Raw genomic sequence first — 18,442 nt, 5'->3', positions numbered from 1 at the left:
CCCCATAGGCATTCCCCAAGTGCACATCGGTGCCCTGAATCATCTCTGAGGCAGGTGTGTGGGGACCTTTGGGGCCTTGTGTTTTCCAGGTGCCTCATGGAGAAAGTCTCTAGCACTTGCCTCGCTCCCTTGTAACAGAATAGGCCAGGCTGTCGAGCAGAAACTCACAGAATCGTTGTTCACTGTTTGCATCCTGAGGGTCTCATCTTTACGACAAGGGAAATGGCAGGAAAGCAGGGAATGTGATACCTCAGGCTCTGGGGAGGGGGAACCCACAGCCTATGTGCAGGTTCCACAAAGTGGGTGGAACAAGCATCCTGGCCTCCCTGCTGTCCCCTGCCATGAAGTCACACACCACTCCCTCAGGCTGGGTCTGTGCTCCCCCTGCTCTGTCATTCGTTGGGTGGGTTCAGCCCCAGCTCTTTGTGGGGGAAGGCGGATGGGGGGGCCGGATGTTGGGGTGTGGGAGGGGTGCTCACTGCTGTAGGGCGGGGGCCAGCAGAGGTTTGTGAGGTGGACACTGAGCCTGTTGTGGAGGTGATGCACCCATGAGGACACTTTTGGCCACGAGTAACACAAGTCCCCACTCAGTCAGTGAGGAGATGCGATGGCGCTTTTAATGAAAGTGCTGGAGTAGCAGCCATCTGGGCTGGTTGATTCTGTAGCTCTAGACACCATCAGGGACTCAGGAAGAAAGAAGAAGGTGTGGATGCTGGGCAGGCAGCCAGTCGCATCTACTACATGTGAGCCAGCCTGAGCTAGACACAGAACAAAGTGAAGGGCGTCTGGAGGGACTGCCACGCAGGAGTGAAGTGGCAGAGATGGCGGGCGCTGTGCCACCTTGGCGGGGGAACAGGGTGAGCATTGATGCGGTGCAGATGGGCCTTGGAGCCGGGCCGGGCTGGGTCCCAGAGGGCTCAGGTGTCCACTGAGAGCCTTTGGAGGGTCTGCATAGGGAGTCACAGGGTCAACTGTTCTTCCAGGATCATCTGGCCACAGTTGTGGAGGGTGGTCAGGCACACCAGGTTGACGCACATGGGGGCAGAAGGGAACCATCGCATGGGGCCGGGGGTGGGGAAGGGCTGCTGAGGGTTTCAGGTGTCCCTGTGTCTGGTACCTGGGCAGCTAGGAGCTTTCATGGGGGCTGTGGGGTGTTTGGGTCTAGAGTTCAGGAGACCCAGGATCTCCTCACAACATAGTGGTATCGGCCACTACTCTGCACTACCCAAACCAGTGTTGCAGTGTTACAGTCTAAGTCACTGCGTCTTTTTTTTTTTCTTCATTTACCTAAGTAAGATTATTTAAACAGGAAACTTAGTGTACTGTCACTTAGCGTGACAAGAGCTGACAAAAAATCTATCTCAGGCAAAGTGGGCGACGTAATGGAATTCTGTACAATACCCCCAGCGCGGGTGGCTCTCCCTGGTCACAGGGGTCCAGGGCTCAGCAACTCCAGCCAAGCCTTTTCCCTGGGGTCAAAGCGAAGAGACATTATCGCCACAGGTGACTCCAGGCCCTCCCTGCAGCTGTTGCACCTTGTTTGGGCATTACTGGCAGGCATCCAGCTTGTTGGGTGTGGCTTTGATGGAGGCTAGAGGGTGACTGCCACGGATGAGGACAGAGCCTGGGGTTGTCTGGCAGAGAAGTAGCTGAAGGTGACCAGCGTGGTCTGGGGGAGCTCATTTCGACACCAGAACTGAACTACAGTTGGCACTCCACACACTGGGGAAATAGTAAACGAGGGAGGATCAGGCGTCCGGACCTGGGCAAGGCATGCATGTTCATACCAAGCAGACTGTTTCATCTTCACATGGGGTCAGGTGCAAGGCAGCTCCTCTCAACCCAAATCTAACAGCCACCCCGTATTCCTGCCGCTCTTGGCCCTTCCCTTCTGATTTCCCAGCAGCTATGAGTTTTGGGAAACAATTGCAATAGCTGTGCTCATCTGTAAAGAAGCTGGAAATACCTGTTCCTTTGACCAGTCATTCTACTTCTGAGATGCCATCCCCAGAAATAATGTTATATACATAGCACCGTCATAGTCTTGAAAAATTAGTAACACAATGAAAGTCCAGCCCCAGTGGGCTAAACTCCTATAACTGCATCTCCCCAGTGGAATTGTGGCCATCAGAAGGCAAGTTGTTGAAGGTGGTAGCAGCCAGCACACCTCAAGCTACGTGTGACTCTTAACACATCACCTGGGTGAACCATGTTCTTTACAGCAACCTGGCATGTTGGCCTTTAACAGGTGAGCAAGGCAAGGAGGCCAGTTGGTGGAGATGCCTTCACCACCATGCTACACTGCATTCTAACAGGAAAGCCTTATGTTGTCGGGTTAAGAAATTCTTAAAATATCAGGATACGGAAAATAGAATCACAGCTCTGTTCAAATAAATCTGCAGTTGAAAAAGTCTGGAAGGAAAAGACACTAAAGTGGTAACTTTGGTTAACCCTGTGGGTGGGATTACACCAGTCAGGGGGTCTTCGTTGTAGAATCCCCTGCACCTGTGCCCGGGGCCCATAGTGAGCTGTTATGCTCCTCACAGACAGGCATACCCATGGGGGGCTCTTGGGTGCTGCGCCTCAGAGCATCTTGGAGGAGAATCAGCATGAATCAGCAGCTGAGGCCAGGAAATGGCAAGCTTGTGAGCCTAGAGGAGACCCACCCCGCTAGGAACTGCCCCCCTGCCCCAGTGGGCGAATTCCCCGGTCTGCTTTTCTTGGAGGAACCAAATCACTTTAAATCCATGTTCCGGTTGCTACGAGTCTTTTTTAAATTCAGCCATCTGCTCCCTTCCCTCTTTGAACGACTTCTTGCTTTCGTCTCTTAATTTTTTTTTAAGATGTTATTTTTTGAACAGTTTTAGGTTCGCAGCAGAATTGAGGGGAAGGTACGGAGACTTCCCATGTGCCCACTTCCCCGAAACATGCACAGCCTCCCCCATTGTCAACATCCCCCACCAGAATAGTATATTTGTTACAATTGATGAACCTATGTTAACACATCATGATCACCCAAAGTCTATAGTTAGGGTTCACTCTTGGTGTTGTGTATACTATGGGTTTGGACAAATGTGTAATGACATGTATCCATCATTATGATATCATACAGAGTATTCTCACTGCCCTAATATTCCCTGTGTTCTGCCTGTTCATCCCTTTTTCCTCCCTAACCCCTGGCAACCACGTAGTTTTGCCTTTTCCAGAATGTCATATAATTGGAATCATAGTATGTTGCCTTTTCAGATTGCCTTCCTTCACTTAGTAATATGTATTTGGGTTGCTCTGAGTCTTTTTTTGGCTTGATAGCTCATTTCTTTTTAGTACTTAATAATTTTCCATTGTCTGGATGTACCGCAGTTTATTTACCTATTCACCTCCTGCAGGACATCTCGGTTGCTCCCAAGTTTTGGCAATTATGAACAAAATTGTTGTAAACATCAATGTGCAGGGTTTTTGTGTGGACATAAATTTTCAACTCTTTTATACCAAGAAGTGAGATTGCTGGATTGTATGGTATATTTAGTTTTGTAAGAAACAGCCTAACTGTCTTCCAAAATGGCTTGTACCATTTGCATTCCCCACAGCAATGAATGAGAGTTTCAGTAGCTCCGTATCAACATTTGATGTTGTCAGTGTTTTGGATTTTGGCCGTTCTTATAGATGTGTAGTGATATTCATTGTTTTGATTTGCATTTTCCTGATGACATGAAGGGAAGTATCTTTTCATAATGCTTATTTGCCATCTGTAAATCTTTGGTGAGGTGTGTGTTAAGGTCATTGGCCCATTTTTTTTTTTTTTTTTTTTTTTTTTTTTTTTTGCGGTATGCGGGCCTCTCACTGTTGTGGCCTCTCCCGTTGCGGAGCACAGGCTCCGGATGCGCAGGCCCAGCGGCCATGGCTCACGGGCCCAGCCGCTCCGCGGCATATGGGATCCTCCCAGACCGGGGCACGAACCCGTATCCCCTGCATCGGCAGGCGGACTCTCAACCACTGCGCCACCAGGGAGGCCCTGGCCCATTTTTTAATTGGCTTGTTTTTTTTTATTGTTGGGTGTTAAGAGTTCTTTGTATATTTGGGGGTTTTTTGTTTGTTTTTTTTGTTTGTTTTTTTCTGGCTGTGTTGGGTCTTCATTGCTGCACATGGGCTTTCTCTAGTTGCGGTGAGCGGGGGCTACTCTTCATTGCAGTACGTGGGCTTCTCACTGCAGTGGCTTCCCTTGCTGTGGGGCATTGCCTCTAAGCGTGCGGGCTTCAGTAGTTGCAGTGCATGGGCTCAGTAGTTGTGGCGCATGGGCTTAGTTGCTCCACGGCACGTGGGATCTTCCCGGACCAGGGATCAAACCTGTGTCCCCTGCATTGGCAGGCGGATTCTTAACCACTGCACCACCAGGGAAGTCCCCTTTGTATATTTTGGATAACAGTCTTTATCATATGTGTCTTTTGCAAATATTTCTCCCAGTCTGTTGCTTTTTCTCCTCATTCTCTTAACGTCCTTTGCAGAGCAGAAGTTTTTCATTTTAATGAAGTCCAGCTTATCAGTTGCTTTCATGGATCATGCCTTTGGTGTTGTATCTAAAAAGTTATTGCCATACCCAAGGTTATGTAGGTATTCTCCTATGTTTTAGAGTTTTATGTTTTACGTTTAGGTCAGTGATACATTTTTAGTTAATTTTTGTGAAGGCTATGAGGTCTGTTTCTAGATTCTTTGTTTTTTTTTTTTTGCATGTGAATGTCCAGTTTCAGCACCATTTGTTGAAAAGACTGTCTTTGCTCCATTGTACTGCTTTTGCTCCTTTGTCAAAAAGCAGACTATATGTATGTGGATCTGTTTCTGGGCTCTTTATTCTGTTCTGTTGATCTCTTTGTCCATTCTTTCACTAATAACCCCACTGCCTTGATTACTGTAGCTTTACAGTAAGTCCCGAAGTCAGGTAGTGTCAGTCCTCCAACTTTGTTCTTCTTCTTCAGTATTGTGCTGGCTATTGTGGGTTGCTTGTCTCTTTATATAAGCTCTAGAATGAGTTTGTCAATATCCACAGAATAAATGATTTTGACTGGAATTGCATTGAATCTAGAAATCAGGTTGGGAATAACTGACATCTTGACAACATTGAGTCTTCCTATCTGTGAACAAGGAATAGCTCTTCATTTATTTAGTTCTTCTTTGAATTCATTCATCAGAGTTTTTTAGTTTTCCTCATATAGATCTTGTACATATTTTGTTACACTTTACCTAAGTATTTTACATGGGGGAATGCTAATGTAAATGGTACTGTGTTTTTAGTTTCAAGTTCTACTTGTTCATTGCTGGTATATAGGAGAGTGATTGACTTCTGTATTTTAACCTTGTATCCTGTAACCTTGCTATAATAGCTTATTAAGTTCCAGGGTTTTTTGGTCTATTCTTTCATCTGTGTTTTTTATTTTTATTTTTTTGTCACGCCGTGTGGCTTGCAGGATCTTAGTTCCCCAATCAGGGATTGAACCTGGGCTCTCAGCAGTGAGAGTGCAGAGTCCTAACCACTGGACCACCAGGGAAGTCCTTCATCTGTTTTTTCTATGTTGACGATCATGTTATATTTCTTCCTTCTCAGTATACCTTCTACTTCCTTTTCTCATCTTATTTCATTAGCTAGAACTTCCAGAATGATGATGAAAAGCATTGGGGAGGTGGGATATTCTTGGCTTGTTTCTGTTCTTAGTGGAAAAGCTTGAGGTTTCTCATCATTAAGTATGATGTTAGCTGTAGGTTCTTTGTAGATATTCTTTATCAAGTGGAGGAAGTTCCTCTGTACTCCTAGTTTACTGAGAGTTTTTCTCATGTATAGGTATTAGATTTTATTAAACACTTTTTCCACAGTGATTGATATGATCATGTGATTTTTCTTTTTTAGCCTGTTGACCTGATGGATTACATTACTTGATTTTCTTTTTTTTTAATTTATTTTATTTTATTCATTTGTTTAGTTTTTGGCTGCATTGGATCTTCACTGCTGCACGCGGGCTTTCTTTAGTTGCGGCGAGCGGGGGCAACTCTTTGTTGCAGTACGCGGACTTCTCATTGCAGTGGCTGCTCTTGTTACGGAGCACAGGCTCTAGGCACGTGGGCTTCAGTAGTTGTGGCACACGGGCTTCAGTAGTTGTGGCTCGCAGGCTCTAGAGCGCAGGCTCAGTAGTTGTGGTGCATGAGCCTAATTGCTCTGCGGCATGTGGGATCTTCCCAGACCAGGGCTCGAACCCATGTCCCCTGCATTGGCAGGTGGATTCTTAACCACTGCGCCACCAGGGAAGCCCACATTACTTGATTTTCAAATGTTGAACCAGTCTTGCCTGCCTAGAATGAATCCCACTTGGTTGTGGTGTCTATTCTTTTTATACATTAGTGGATTAGGTTTACTAATATTTTCTTGAGGATTTTTACATCTGTGTTCATGAGAGATGTTGGTCTATAGTTTTCTTTTCTTGTAATGTTTTTGTCTGGTTTTGGTATGAGGGTAACTGAGTAAGTTAGGAAGTATTCTCTCTGCTTCTGTTCTCTGAAAGGGATTGTACAGAATTGGTATAATTTCTTCCCTAAATGTTTGGTGAAATTCACCAGTGAACTTTTGGAAGGTTATTAATTACTGATTCAATTTCTTTAATAAAAATAGGCCTGTTCAGATTGTCTAGTTCTTCTTGTGTGAGTTTTGGCAGATTGTACCTTTCAAAGAATTGGCCCATTTCATCTGGCTTATCAAATTTGTGGGCATAGAGTTGTTCATAGTAATCCTTAGTAATTTTAATGTCCATGGGATCTGTAGTGATGGCCCCTCTTTCTTTTCTGTTGTTAGTAATTGGTGTCCTCTCTCTTTTTTTCTTAGCTTGGCTAGAGGCTTAACGATTTTGTTAATCTTTGTTTCTTTTAACTTTTACAAATGTTCCACACTGGGTTTTCTGAAGGGTGTACATGCTTGTACCATGACCCAGGAATACAAGGAAGATGACACAGTCTCCCCATCCCTCCATCCCACCCTAGGATGTTAGCGGGATTGGGAGTCCTCCATCCCTCTCCCATCTCTGACGTAGACATGTATAAATAGTATGTGGATTTGTTTTCTGCTAATTTCCTTTTATACAAAAGGAATTTACAGCATCCTCGAGCCTGCATTTTGCTCTTGTAGTACAGCATTGTGCCGTGACTTGTTTTTCCAGGTTCATGAGTGCCAAGTCTAGCCCCTTCTTGTCAAGGGCTTTGTAATCTCTGCTATGCACAGGTTTTGCTATGTGGAACTGTGCTGTGACTCTTCCCTCTGGTGTGGACTCTAGAAGTGGGACTGTTGGCTCAGTACATGCATAGTCTGAGAGATGCTGGGCAGGTGCAGAAGGAGCTGCAGCCTCTGCCAGCTCTGAACCCAGCACCTCCTGCTCTGCGCTTGAGGACCAACAGCTACCAGCAAGGCTGTTAGTGAGCTCCCTGTCTGTTCTGATGTTTAGTGTATTTGTTTTGTCTCTGTCCACTGTTGATGCCTCTCAAGGGTGCATCAGAAAGGAGCACAGATATGCCCAGCTGTCAGGTTTGGGACAAATCCTGCCCTTTTTGGCACCAGGTGTCTCTCGCAACTCAGGATTTCTTGGTTTGTAGGCACTGGTGCACTCATCTAGGACAGCAGGGGAAGAAGCCTGGCAGAGCTTGGGGAAGGTCTGAGAGAGCCCACACCTCTTCCTACGAAACAGGGGATCAGTGATATTGTGACGGGCATCCAATAAAGATGGGGTAGGGGCTTGGAGTGGCCCTCAGCTCACAGGAACAGCATCATAATAGGCTGTGGCCATGTCACACTGTTCCTCTAGTTTGGGCCACCAGCACCAGCAGCCACTGAGGCCTGGCAGGACAGGGGTCACAATAGAGACCTCCATCTTGACATGACCTTGAAGTGACCTAGCTGACCCCAGTGTGCCTACACAAGGCCCAAGCTTCTTCTGCCCTAAATCAGGGGTAGGGGGCTGAGGTCCAATGACGGTGTGCCCCCCACTCTCTTTTGCAGCTTTCTGTATGAACCCAACAGCCAAGGGTACAAGTACTACCGCCAGAAGCTGGAGGAGTTCCGGAAAGCCAAGGCTGGTCCCACGGGCACCCCCACGGCACCTGACCTCGGACTTAAGCGCAAATCTCCTCCTGAGACCCTGTTGGGGTCCATGCCCACCGCCACTGCCTGCCCTACCTCATCTGCCCCCTTGCCCAACGTCAACCCACCTTCAGCTGCTCCAGGGAAGCCGGCCACCACAGCCAACATGAAGAGGAAGCGAAAGAGCCGGTGGGGTCCTGAAGAGGACAAGGTGGAGCTCCCGCCTGCCGAGCTGGTGCAGAGGGACGTGGATGCTTCTCCCTCGCCTCTGTCAGGTGGGCCGACCCCCTCCCTCAGCCTCTTGGGGAGGGTCTGGCATCCTTCACTGAGCGTAATGTTTTCAAGGTTCATCTGTGTTGAAGCACATGTCAGAATTTCATTTATTTCCACAGCTGAATAGAATTCCAGTGTACAGATAGACAACATTTTGTTTATCCATTCATCAGTTGTTTAGAAGCTTGGGTTATATTCACTTTTTGGCGATTGTCAGTAGTGCTGCTGTGAACATTGGCCTACAAATACTGTTCGGATCCCTGATTTTGATTCTTTTTTGTATATACCTAGGAGTGGAATCACTGGGTCTTACGGTAATTCTGTTTAACTTATTGAGGAATTGCCAAACTGCGTTCTGCAGCAGCTGCACCATTTTACATTCCTATCAGCAGTGCACAAGGGTTCCAGTTTCTTCTCATTCTCGCCTTATTGTATAGCTATTCTAATAAGTGTAAAGTGAAATCACATTGTAGTTTTGATTTGCATTTCCCTAATGACTAATGGTGTTGAGCATCTTTTCATGTGTTATTGGTCAGTGTATAGTTTAGTTGGAGAAATGTCTATTTTAGTCCTTTGCCCATTTTTTAATTGGGTTGTATGTCTTTTTGTTATTGAGTTGTAGGAGTTCTCTATATGTTTTAGATATTAACCCCCATTTAGATACATGATTTGCAAAAATTTTCTCTAGTTTTATGGGCTGTATTTTCATCCTCTTAATGTCCTTTGATACACAGAAGTTTTAAATTTTAATGAAGTGCAATTTATTTTTTCTTTTGTTGCCTATGATTTTGGTTTTAAGAAACCATAGCCACATCCAAAGTCTTGAAGGTATGCCCCTATGTTTTCTTCTAAGAGTTTTATAGTTTTAGCTCTTAAATTGAATTAATTTTTATATATGTTATAAGATAAGGGTCCAACTTCATCTCTTTGCATATGGAGATCCAATTTTCCCAGCACCATTTGTTGAAGAGACTACTGTTCTTTCTCCATTGAATGGTCTCTTGACACCCTTGTCAAAAATCCCATAGATGTAAAAGTTTATTTTGGGGCTCTCTGCTCTCTTACACTGGTTTATATATCTGTCCTTATGCCAGTAGCACACTGTTTTGATTACTGTAGCTCTGTGGGAAATTTTGAAATCGGAAGTGTCAGTCTTCCAACTTTGTTCCTCTTTCTCACAGTTTGGCTATTCGAGGTCCTTTGAATTTTTGTATGAATTTTCAGATGGGCTTTTCCATTTCTGCAGAAAACATTATTGGGATTTGATAGGGATTGTATTAATCTGTAGATTGCTTTGGGAGGTATTGACATGTTAACAACATTTAAGTCTTCCAATCTGCGAACATGGGATAGCTTTCCATTTACTTAGGTTTTCTTTAATTTCTTTCAATGTGTTTTGTCTTTCTGTTGTACAAGTCTTGTACCTCTGTTAAGTTTATTCCTAAGTGATTTACTCTTTATGATGCTGTTGCAAATGGAATTTTTTTTTAATTTCCATTTTGGATTATTTGTTGTTAGTATAAGAAATACAACTGATATTTTGTGTGTTGATTATGTATCTTTTATCTTTTGCTAAATTCATTTATTAGGGTAACAGTCTTTAGGGTTTTCTACACATAAGATCATGTCATCTGCAGATAAGGATAGTTTTACTTCTTCCTTTCCAATTTGGATGTCTCTTATTTCTTTTTCTTGCCTAATTGCTCTGGCTAGGATTTGCAGTACTGTGCTGAACAGAAGTGGTGAAAGCAGGCATCCCTGCCTTGTTCCTGATGTTAAGGGGAAAGCTTTTGTTCTTTCACCATTGAGTATGATGTCGTTGTATGTTTTTAATAAATGGCCTTTGTCATGTTGAAGAAGTTCCCTTCTGTTCCTAGTTTATTGAGTGTTTTTATCATGAAAGAGTGTTAGATTTTGTCAAGTGCTTTTTCTGCATCAATTGAAATGATCATGTGGGTTTTTCCCTTCATTCTATTAATGTGGAGTATTACATTGATTGATTTTTGTATGATGAAACCACCCTTGCATTCCTGGAATAAATCCCCTTCCGTTGTAGTAAGTAATTAGTTTACTAATTAATTACATGCCGATGGATTTGGTTTGCTAATATTTTGTTGCAGATTTCTGTCTGCATTTATACTCATAAGGATTATTGGTCTGTAGTTTTCTTATATTGTCTTTGTCTGCTTTTGGTATCAGGATAATGCTGACCTCATAGAATGAGTTAGGAAGTGTGTCCTGCTTTAACTTTTTGGAAGAATTTGAGAAGAATTGATGGTAACTCTTCTTTTAAAACTTGCGTAGAATTTACCAGTGCATTTATCTGGTTCTGGGCTTTTCTTTGGTGGGCTGGAGGGGAGAGTTGATTATTGATTCAGTCCTCTTACTTGTTATAGGTCTATTCAAGTTTTCTGTTACTTCTTGAGTTAGTTTTGGTAGTTTGTGCCATTCTAGGTGATCCAGTTTGTGCCATTCTGAGTATTGTGATGAAATCTTGTGCTGTCTGTTCCACCCTGCCTGGGATGTGAATCACCCCTTTGACCAGCATATCCCACCTATTAGTCACCAGTAGTCACTCGGTTATCAGATTGACTGTCATGGTATTGCAGTGCTTATGTTCAAATAACCCTTATTTTACTATTTCACTTAATAATGGCCTCACAGCACAGAGTAGTGATGCTGGCAATTTAGACATGCCAAAGAGAAGCCATCAAGTATTTCCTTTAAGTGAAAGGGTAAAAGTTCTTGACTTAAGCTGAGGTCTCCAAGATCTATGGTAAGAACAAATCATCTATCCGTGAAATTGTGAAGAAGGAAAAAGAAGTCTCTGCTAGTTTTGCTGTCATACCTCAAACTGCGAAAGTTATGGCCATAGTGTGTGCTGAGTACTTAGTTAAAATGGAAAAGGCATTACATTTGTGATAAGATATTTTGAGAGGCAGAGAAAAACCACGTTCACATAACTTTTATAATAGTATATTGTTATAACTGTTCTATTTTATTATTAGCTATTGTCATTAATTTCTTACTGTGCCTAATTTATAAATTAAACTTTATCATATGTATGTATGTATATGTAGTATACACGGGGTTCAGTACTATGTGTGGTTTCAGGCATCTCCTGGGGGGATCTTGGAATGCATCCCCTGCAGATAAAGTGGACCGCTGTATCCCCCTATTGTTTTAGTAGTTGAGTCTTTTCTCTTATTTTCTTAGGCAGTCTAACTAAAGATTGTCCATTTCGTTGGTCTTTTCAAGAAACCAACTTTTGATTTCATTGATTTTTCTCTCGTACTTTGTATTTCCTGTTTCTTTTATCTCCATTCTAATCATTATTTCCTTCATTCTGCTAGCTCTGGAATTAGTTTGCTCTTCTTTTTCTAGTTCCTTAAGATGTACAGTTAGGTATCGATCAGAGGTCTTTATTTATTTATCTATCTATCTATTTATTTATTTATGGCTGCATTGGGTCTTCGTTGCTGCATGCGGGCTTTCTTTAGTTGTGGCGAGCTGGGGCTACTCTCTGTTGCGGTGCGCGGGCTTCTCATTGCGGTGGCTTCTCTTGTTCCGGACCTCGGGCTCTAGGCATGCGAGCTTCAGTAGTTGTAGCACACGGGCTCAGTAGTTGTGGCACGCGGGCTCTAGAGCACAGGTTCAGTAGTTGTGGTGCATGGGCTTAGTTGCTCCGCAGCATGTGGGGTCTTCCCAGAGCAGGGCTCGAAGCCATGTCCCCTGCATTGGCAGGTGGATTCTTAACCACTGCACCACCAGGGAAGCCCTATCTTCTTTTAACGTGAGCATCTACAGCTATACATTTCCCTCTTGGCCCTGCTTTTGCTACGCCCCGTAAGTTTGGGTGTGTGTTGCGCTGTTGTGTTCATTCATCTCTAAGCATTTTCTCATCTCTTGTGATTTCTTCTTTGACCCATTTGTTGTTTAGGAGTGTGTTTAATTTCCACGTTTGTGAATCTTCCAGTTTTCCTTCTATTACTGATTTCTGGCTTTATTCCATTGTGATCAGAAAAGATACATGGTATGATTTGTCTTTTAAAATTTATTAAAATTTGTTTTGTAGCCTAACAAATGATCTATCCTGGAGAATGTTCCATGTGTACTTGAGAATACCGTGTATTCTGGTGTTGTTGGATTGCATGTTCTACAGGTATCTATTAGGTCTGGTTGGTTTATAGTGTTGTTCAGTCCTCTATATCCTTATTGATTTTCTGTTTAGATGTTCTGTCCATTATTTAAAATAGGGAACTGAAATCTCTAACAATTACTATGGAACTGTTTATTTCTCCCTTCAGTTTTGTCAATTTTTGCTTCATTTATCTTGGGGCTCTGTTGTTAAGTCTGTGTATATATTTAATTGTTATATCTTCCTTCTGTATCAAATCTTTTAAAATATATAACGTCCTTCCTTGTCTCTCACAACCTTTTTTGATTTAAAGTATATTTTGTCTGATACTAGTATGGCTAGTGCAGCTCTGTCTTGGTTACTATTTGCTTGAAATTTCTTTTTCCTTCCTTTGACTTTCAACCTACTTGTGTCTTTATATCTAAAGTAAGTCTCTTATAGACAGCATATAGATAGTCCTGTTTTCTCCCTTAAGCTTTAAAGTACTTGGATTCAGTTTTGTCATAGAAAGCTCAGGAAACGCACAGTGATAAGAACAATAATTGCTACAGTCAGTTTTGCACAGTGATCTCCAGCTTCTCCCTCCTTGACAGCAGTTTCAGGGACAGCCAACGTGTGGCCTCATTTCTCATTTTCTACCACAAACCCATAAGGGTGGGGGTCTGTTGTCATCACATTTTGCAGATGATGTTGGTGACTGATAATTGGCTGTCTCCTGCCGTCTGTCTGACTCCCTCACCACAGAGCCTGCACCATGGGCGAAACGCTCTCAACCTCCCTCACCCCTGACTTCACTGGAGCTGGACACACAGACACAAAGAAAAGTCATATATGCCCTGGCGCCAACACCCACATTTGCCACACAAGGATGGGCTGATGGGGAAGGCATCTCACCCAGGTCACAGGGCTGGCCTGGCCTGTTGGCCCTGCCCGCCCAGCTCTAAGAGTGGTCTCTGGCTGAGTGCCTCCCTTGGCCAAAGAGAAAAGCTACTGACTGAAAAGTCTGGTACTCCCTGGGGCTCTAGATAGCACCTCTACCCAGGGTTGAGGGTGCCTAGGGTCGGATTGCTGCTCAAGTGCCAAACCTGGTGCCCGCTGTAAAGGAGGGTGCTCAGATGTGAGGGCTCTTCTGACGCATGCACACCCCCACCTCTGAGATCATGTCCGCGAGGTCCAGCCCCAGCTCCCAGGTCCTTCACATTCTAGGGGACAAGTACAGGCTCCGAAGTCTCAGATTCAGATTCAAGCCCCACTGGCCCACATTGTCCCCAGGGAAGCGTGGGCAGCCCCCGCCTGCCTTCTCACTGGTGAAGTCGCCCAAGAAGGAAAGGGACTGTGGGCGTGATCCAGTCACACAGCAGGCTGCTCAGACCTTGGCTCCCTTGCTCTCTGCATGGGGCTCTCCAACACCTTTCAGAGCCCCCATAGACCGAGGAGGGATTGGTGTGCAATCTGAGGGTCCAGGAGCACCTGAGGGTGGTTCTTGGCAGGCGACAACCCAACCCCGCTGAGCTGGGAAGACCTGGCTCTTTCCATCCTCCCAGAGGGGCCTCTGCATCCTGTTCTGCCTGGCTTCTTCCCCAGGAAGCCGCCACCTGAAGGGTGGTTGTTTCCACCACCCAGATGGGGCCATTGCAGCATCTTGATGTGAGTTAGCGTTGCAGGCTCCAGCCAAGCTCCAAAGGTGATGCCAGCTTAAATGTCAGTTGCTTTAAAGATGGTTGGCTGCTTCCCCAGAAGGAGCTAACAGAACCACGCAGCTGAGTCGTATGCCAGACTCCAAACCTGTGTGTCTACATAAGGTATCTGTTCACCGTAGGGCTTACTTCCAAGAGCCTGTGTGCAAGCATCTCTGGCTTTGCAGATTCCCTGCCTTGTCACCCATTAGCTGTGTGACCTTGAGTGAGGCCCCAGACCTCTTGAGTTTTGGTGTCAGCATTTGCAGTGTGGGGTCATAGAGCCTGCCTGGAGCAGTCATGTGGGGATGGAACTGAGTACACATGATAGAGCGGAGCAAAGCCCCCCGAGGTCATCAAGTGACATGCATACTAACTGTTCCGACTTAAGTGTCCTGCCACATGGGCCAAGTGCATCAGGTGTCGTCAGCACATGGACTCTGCCTGGGACACAGATGCATGGCTAAGCCCACGTGTCTGTTGCTGACCAGCCTGTGTCTTGTTTCTAGTTCAGGACCTCAAGGGTCTAGGCTACGAGAAGGGGAAGCCCGTGGGTCTGGTGGGTGTCACAGAGCTTTCGGACGCCCAGAAGAAGCAGCTGAAGGAGCAGCAGGAGGTAAGGCCCTGGGGGGCAGGGCAGGCAGGCTCCAAGGGGCTGCTGGAGTATCGTCTCCCACCCTGCCCTGCGGTGCCGTGGTCACGGTGTATTCTTTTTTTTTTTTTTTTTTTTGCGGTATGCGGGCCTCTCACTGTTGTGGCCTCCCCCGTTGCGGAGCACAGGCTCCGGACGCGCAGGCTCCGGACGCGCAGGCTCAGCGGCCATGGCTCACGGGCCCAGCCGCTCCGCGGCATATGGGATCCTCCCAGACCGGGTCACGAACCCGTATCCCCTGCATCGGCAGGCGGACTCTCAACCACTTGCGCCACCAGGGAGGCCCAGTCACGGTGTATTCTTCCTGAGCCTCCCTGTGCCAGGTGAATCCCACAGTCAGGGGAGAGGCTCTTGGACAGATGGGTCCCCCATCAATGGCAAGCCACCCCCTGAGGTCCTTCCCAAGCCCACAGTTGGGCCCAGAGCCCAGGCCTTCTCATGCTGCCTGGGCAGCCTTCTCAGCTGATGCTCCACAGCTACTTCCCACTGCGCTCGTGGGCTGGTCCTGACTGGATAGTCTCCATTTAAGCTTATCTTACAGTTCCCTGCAGCACTCAGTACAGGATAAGCCTGTCTGGCACTGGGTGCCCTGAACGATGCAACAGCCGTTCAGTTGGTGTTGGGCAGTTTGGGAGTGAGGGCTGGCTCAGCAGGGAGCTCTGTGGCCAGGATATGGACAGCTGGGACAGCTTACCTGGGCCACCTCCTCCAGGCTGGCAGCCCCATCACATCACCCTCGACCCTCCCAAGGGTCAGGGGCCCACGTCGCCCTCATTTGGTCCACAGTGATGGTGCCCAGGATATTCCAGATTCCAGGCCGGGCTCTGGGTGAAACAGAGCGGGGTCCTCCCTGCTCAAAATAGAGATTCAGGGAACCCAGGGCATGTCCTGACACAGGACTCAGTGCCTTCCTGAACACTTGCTCTGAGCCCTGCTCTTGTGCCTGCTCCAGGGAGGGGAGGAAAGGGGTGCCCAACGTGCACAGGGGAGGCGAGGGGGCTAGCTTCCTGCACGTACAGTGCACGGCCTTGCTCACTGGCGTGTGCCGCCCACAGATGCAACAGATGTACGACATGATCATGCAGCACAAGCGAGCGATGCAGGACATGCAGCTGCTGTGGGAGAAGGCGCTGCAGCAGCACCAGCATGGCTACGACAGCGACGAGGAGGTGGACAGCGAGCTGGGCACCTGGGAGCACCAGCTGCGGCGCATGGAGATGGACAAGACTCGGGGTGGGCCAAGGAGCGAGTTACAGGGGTGGGGTGGGGGGGTGCCCTTTTCTTCAGGGTGCTGTGGGCTTAGGAAGCCCACTGACTGGCCCAGGAAGTGCCTGGAGACACCACATTGGGGTCTTAAGCCACCTCTCCAGCCTGTAAGGCCTTGGGCAAGAGACTTGGCCTCTTTGTGCCTGTTTCTTCAGTGGCAAAAGGATGGTCCTCTGAGTGTTCACTGGCGTTTGAACACGGTACACAAGGGCTGCGTGGGAGAGCAGGGCTCGAGGTCTCAACCAGCTGCCTCGTTCCCCACGGCCCCAGACTGCCCCCGAGACTCCTACTTCTGCTGTGGGGCTGCCACACCCTCCTTCCTCCTCTCACCTTTACCCCATCTCTGGGCAGAATGGGCGGAGCAGCTGACGAAGATGGGCCGGGGCAAACACTTCATCGGAGACTTCCTGCCACCCGATGAGCTGGAGAAGTTCATGGAGACCTTCAAGGCCCTGAAGGTAGGCTGGGAGGGGCCCCAGGCCCCAGCCCTGGCTGTGAGCCTGTCTAGCAGGCAGCCTGCGCAGTGTCCCAGCCCCTCCTGCAGCCTCCTCATGTGGCAGGCACCTGTGGTGGCCTCGGGCCCCCTCGCTCACAAGAGGGGAAGGACCCTCTTGCCACGGCTGGCACCTGCTTATGACAGGTGCCATCTGTGTAGGGAATTAGCAAATAGCATCTCAGCTGCTGCTTTAGAAACATTTGCTGGGGCTTTTGGGAAATTCTGCTTCCAGTGGAGCCAATTAAATGCAGTTTACAGGCAAAGCATTTCTCAGGCAGGCGCCCCCACGTGTTGGGCTCTCCAGAGTCAAATTGTTCTTCCCATGCTGCCTTCATGCTCAGGAGGAGAGGGCTGACCTAGAACATTCCACATAGTCTTTTGAGGGTTTTTTTAAAAACTGCTTTGTACCACATAATCTCACCAATGTGATAGTCACCTCATGTGACCACAGCACTCTTTTTAGCACTCTGTGTAACAGATTGCTCTTGGAACATGGGATTTTTCTTCACTGGTGAGCCATTAATCTTTCTCATGGTGGACAAGGCCTGTGTGGCCTGTCACCTTGCCCTCTTTGACTTGGCCACCAGGGAGCTAGCTCAGTACTGCTTCTGGCCCTGGGGCCTCTGAGAAGGGACAGCTTGATCTCTTCTCGAGGAGTCTGACTTAGTGGTGGGGAGGCAGGTGGGCAGGTGGTCCCAGCGGCCAATGCGGCCATGTGGGGGTGGGGTTTCAGGCCAGAGCTGGGACTGGGGATGGCTGCAGGCCTGGTGGATGATGGCTACCTCCTCCCCCTGCAGGAGGGCCGTGAGCCTGACTACTCAGAGTACAAGGAGTTCAAGCTGACAATAGAGAACATCGGCTACCAGATGCTGATGAAGATGGGCTGGAAGGAGGGCGATGGCCTGGGCTCAGAAGGCCAGGGCATCAAGAACCCAGTCAATAAGTGAGTGTGGCCTTCAATGCCAGCGGGGACGGGGGAGAGGAAAAGACCCACATGGAGACATAGGCCCAGGGCTTGGGTCCAGCCCTATCACTGGGCTGGGAGTCAGGGACTTGGACTCTGGTGGCTGGGCCGTCTTGGGCTCTCCATCTTCCCACAGTGCCAGGAGTGTCCCAGACAGATGTCACCCAGCCCAGCATAGCCCCCACATTGAGCTGCATTGGGGTGCTGCTGCTGAGCCCAGCCAGGGCGGGTGAGGCCTCCCTGCCCCAAGCTCAGGTCCCTCACCCCGCCTCTTGCCGGCACCAGCCTGCTCCCCAGCTCACACCACCCGTTGCCCCAATGCAGGGGCACCACCACGGTAGATGGTGCTGGCTTTGGCATTGACCGGCCAGCCGAGCTCTCCAAGGAAGATGACGAGTACGAGGCCTTCCGCAAGAGGATGATGCTGGCCTACCGCTTCCGGCCCAACCCCCTGGTGCGTGTGTCCCTATCTCCCTATATTGCTTGTGGCCGGGCTGCCGCAGTTCCTCCGCTGTAGGCGGGTGGTGGTGCTGGTCACAGAAGTGTCCCTCCTTCCGCAGTCCAGCTAGGCTCTCCAGCAGACCCACCCCACCTCTCCACCTTGCTCGAGCCTGCCTCGCCTCCCCAAAGCCTGCCCTTCCTTCTAGAGGATGTGGGCCCGCTGCCTCTGCTAGGTTCTAGACGGGAGGAGCTGCTCGCTCCCTTTAGCACAGCATAACCACCTCCCCTTTTATCTTTCTTGCTTCCCACAGAACAACCCCAGACGGCCTTACTACTGAGTGTTCTGGAAAAATGCACAAATGTACTTTCCAAAAGACCGACCATTCCTGGACTGTGGAATGTTCCGGCCTGCTTTTCTGCCTGCCCTTC

The 18,442-nt window shown here is 47.8% G+C and overlaps 1 protein-coding gene across 1 annotated transcript in view; it reads left to right on the top strand.

The window, feature by feature from the left end:
* SUGP1 (SURP and G-patch domain containing 1) overlaps positions 1-18,442 on the top strand; it is a 29,550-nt gene extending 11,108 nt beyond the window's left edge. Inside the window, exons 8-14 of the mRNA XM_060093949.1 lie at positions 8,027-8,382; positions 14,704-14,810; positions 15,902-16,079; positions 16,464-16,570; positions 17,406-17,551; positions 17,897-18,026; positions 18,325-18,442. Of these exons, the coding sequence (XP_059949932.1) occupies positions 8,027-8,382; positions 14,704-14,810; positions 15,902-16,079; positions 16,464-16,570; positions 17,406-17,551; positions 17,897-18,026; positions 18,325-18,351 (1,051 nt within the window). The 3' untranslated portion in view covers positions 18,352-18,442. The remainder of the gene's footprint in view (positions 1-8,026; positions 8,383-14,703; positions 14,811-15,901; positions 16,080-16,463; positions 16,571-17,405; positions 17,552-17,896; positions 18,027-18,324) is intronic.

This window comes from Mesoplodon densirostris, chromosome 3 (assembly GCF_025265405.1).
Source record: "Mesoplodon densirostris isolate mMesDen1 chromosome 3, mMesDen1 primary haplotype, whole genome shotgun sequence".
Lineage (NCBI taxonomy): Eukaryota > Metazoa > Chordata > Mammalia > Artiodactyla > Ziphiidae > Mesoplodon > Mesoplodon densirostris.
Note: the sequence above shows the minus strand (reverse complement) of the source record. Positions and strands in the feature narration are given on the sequence as shown.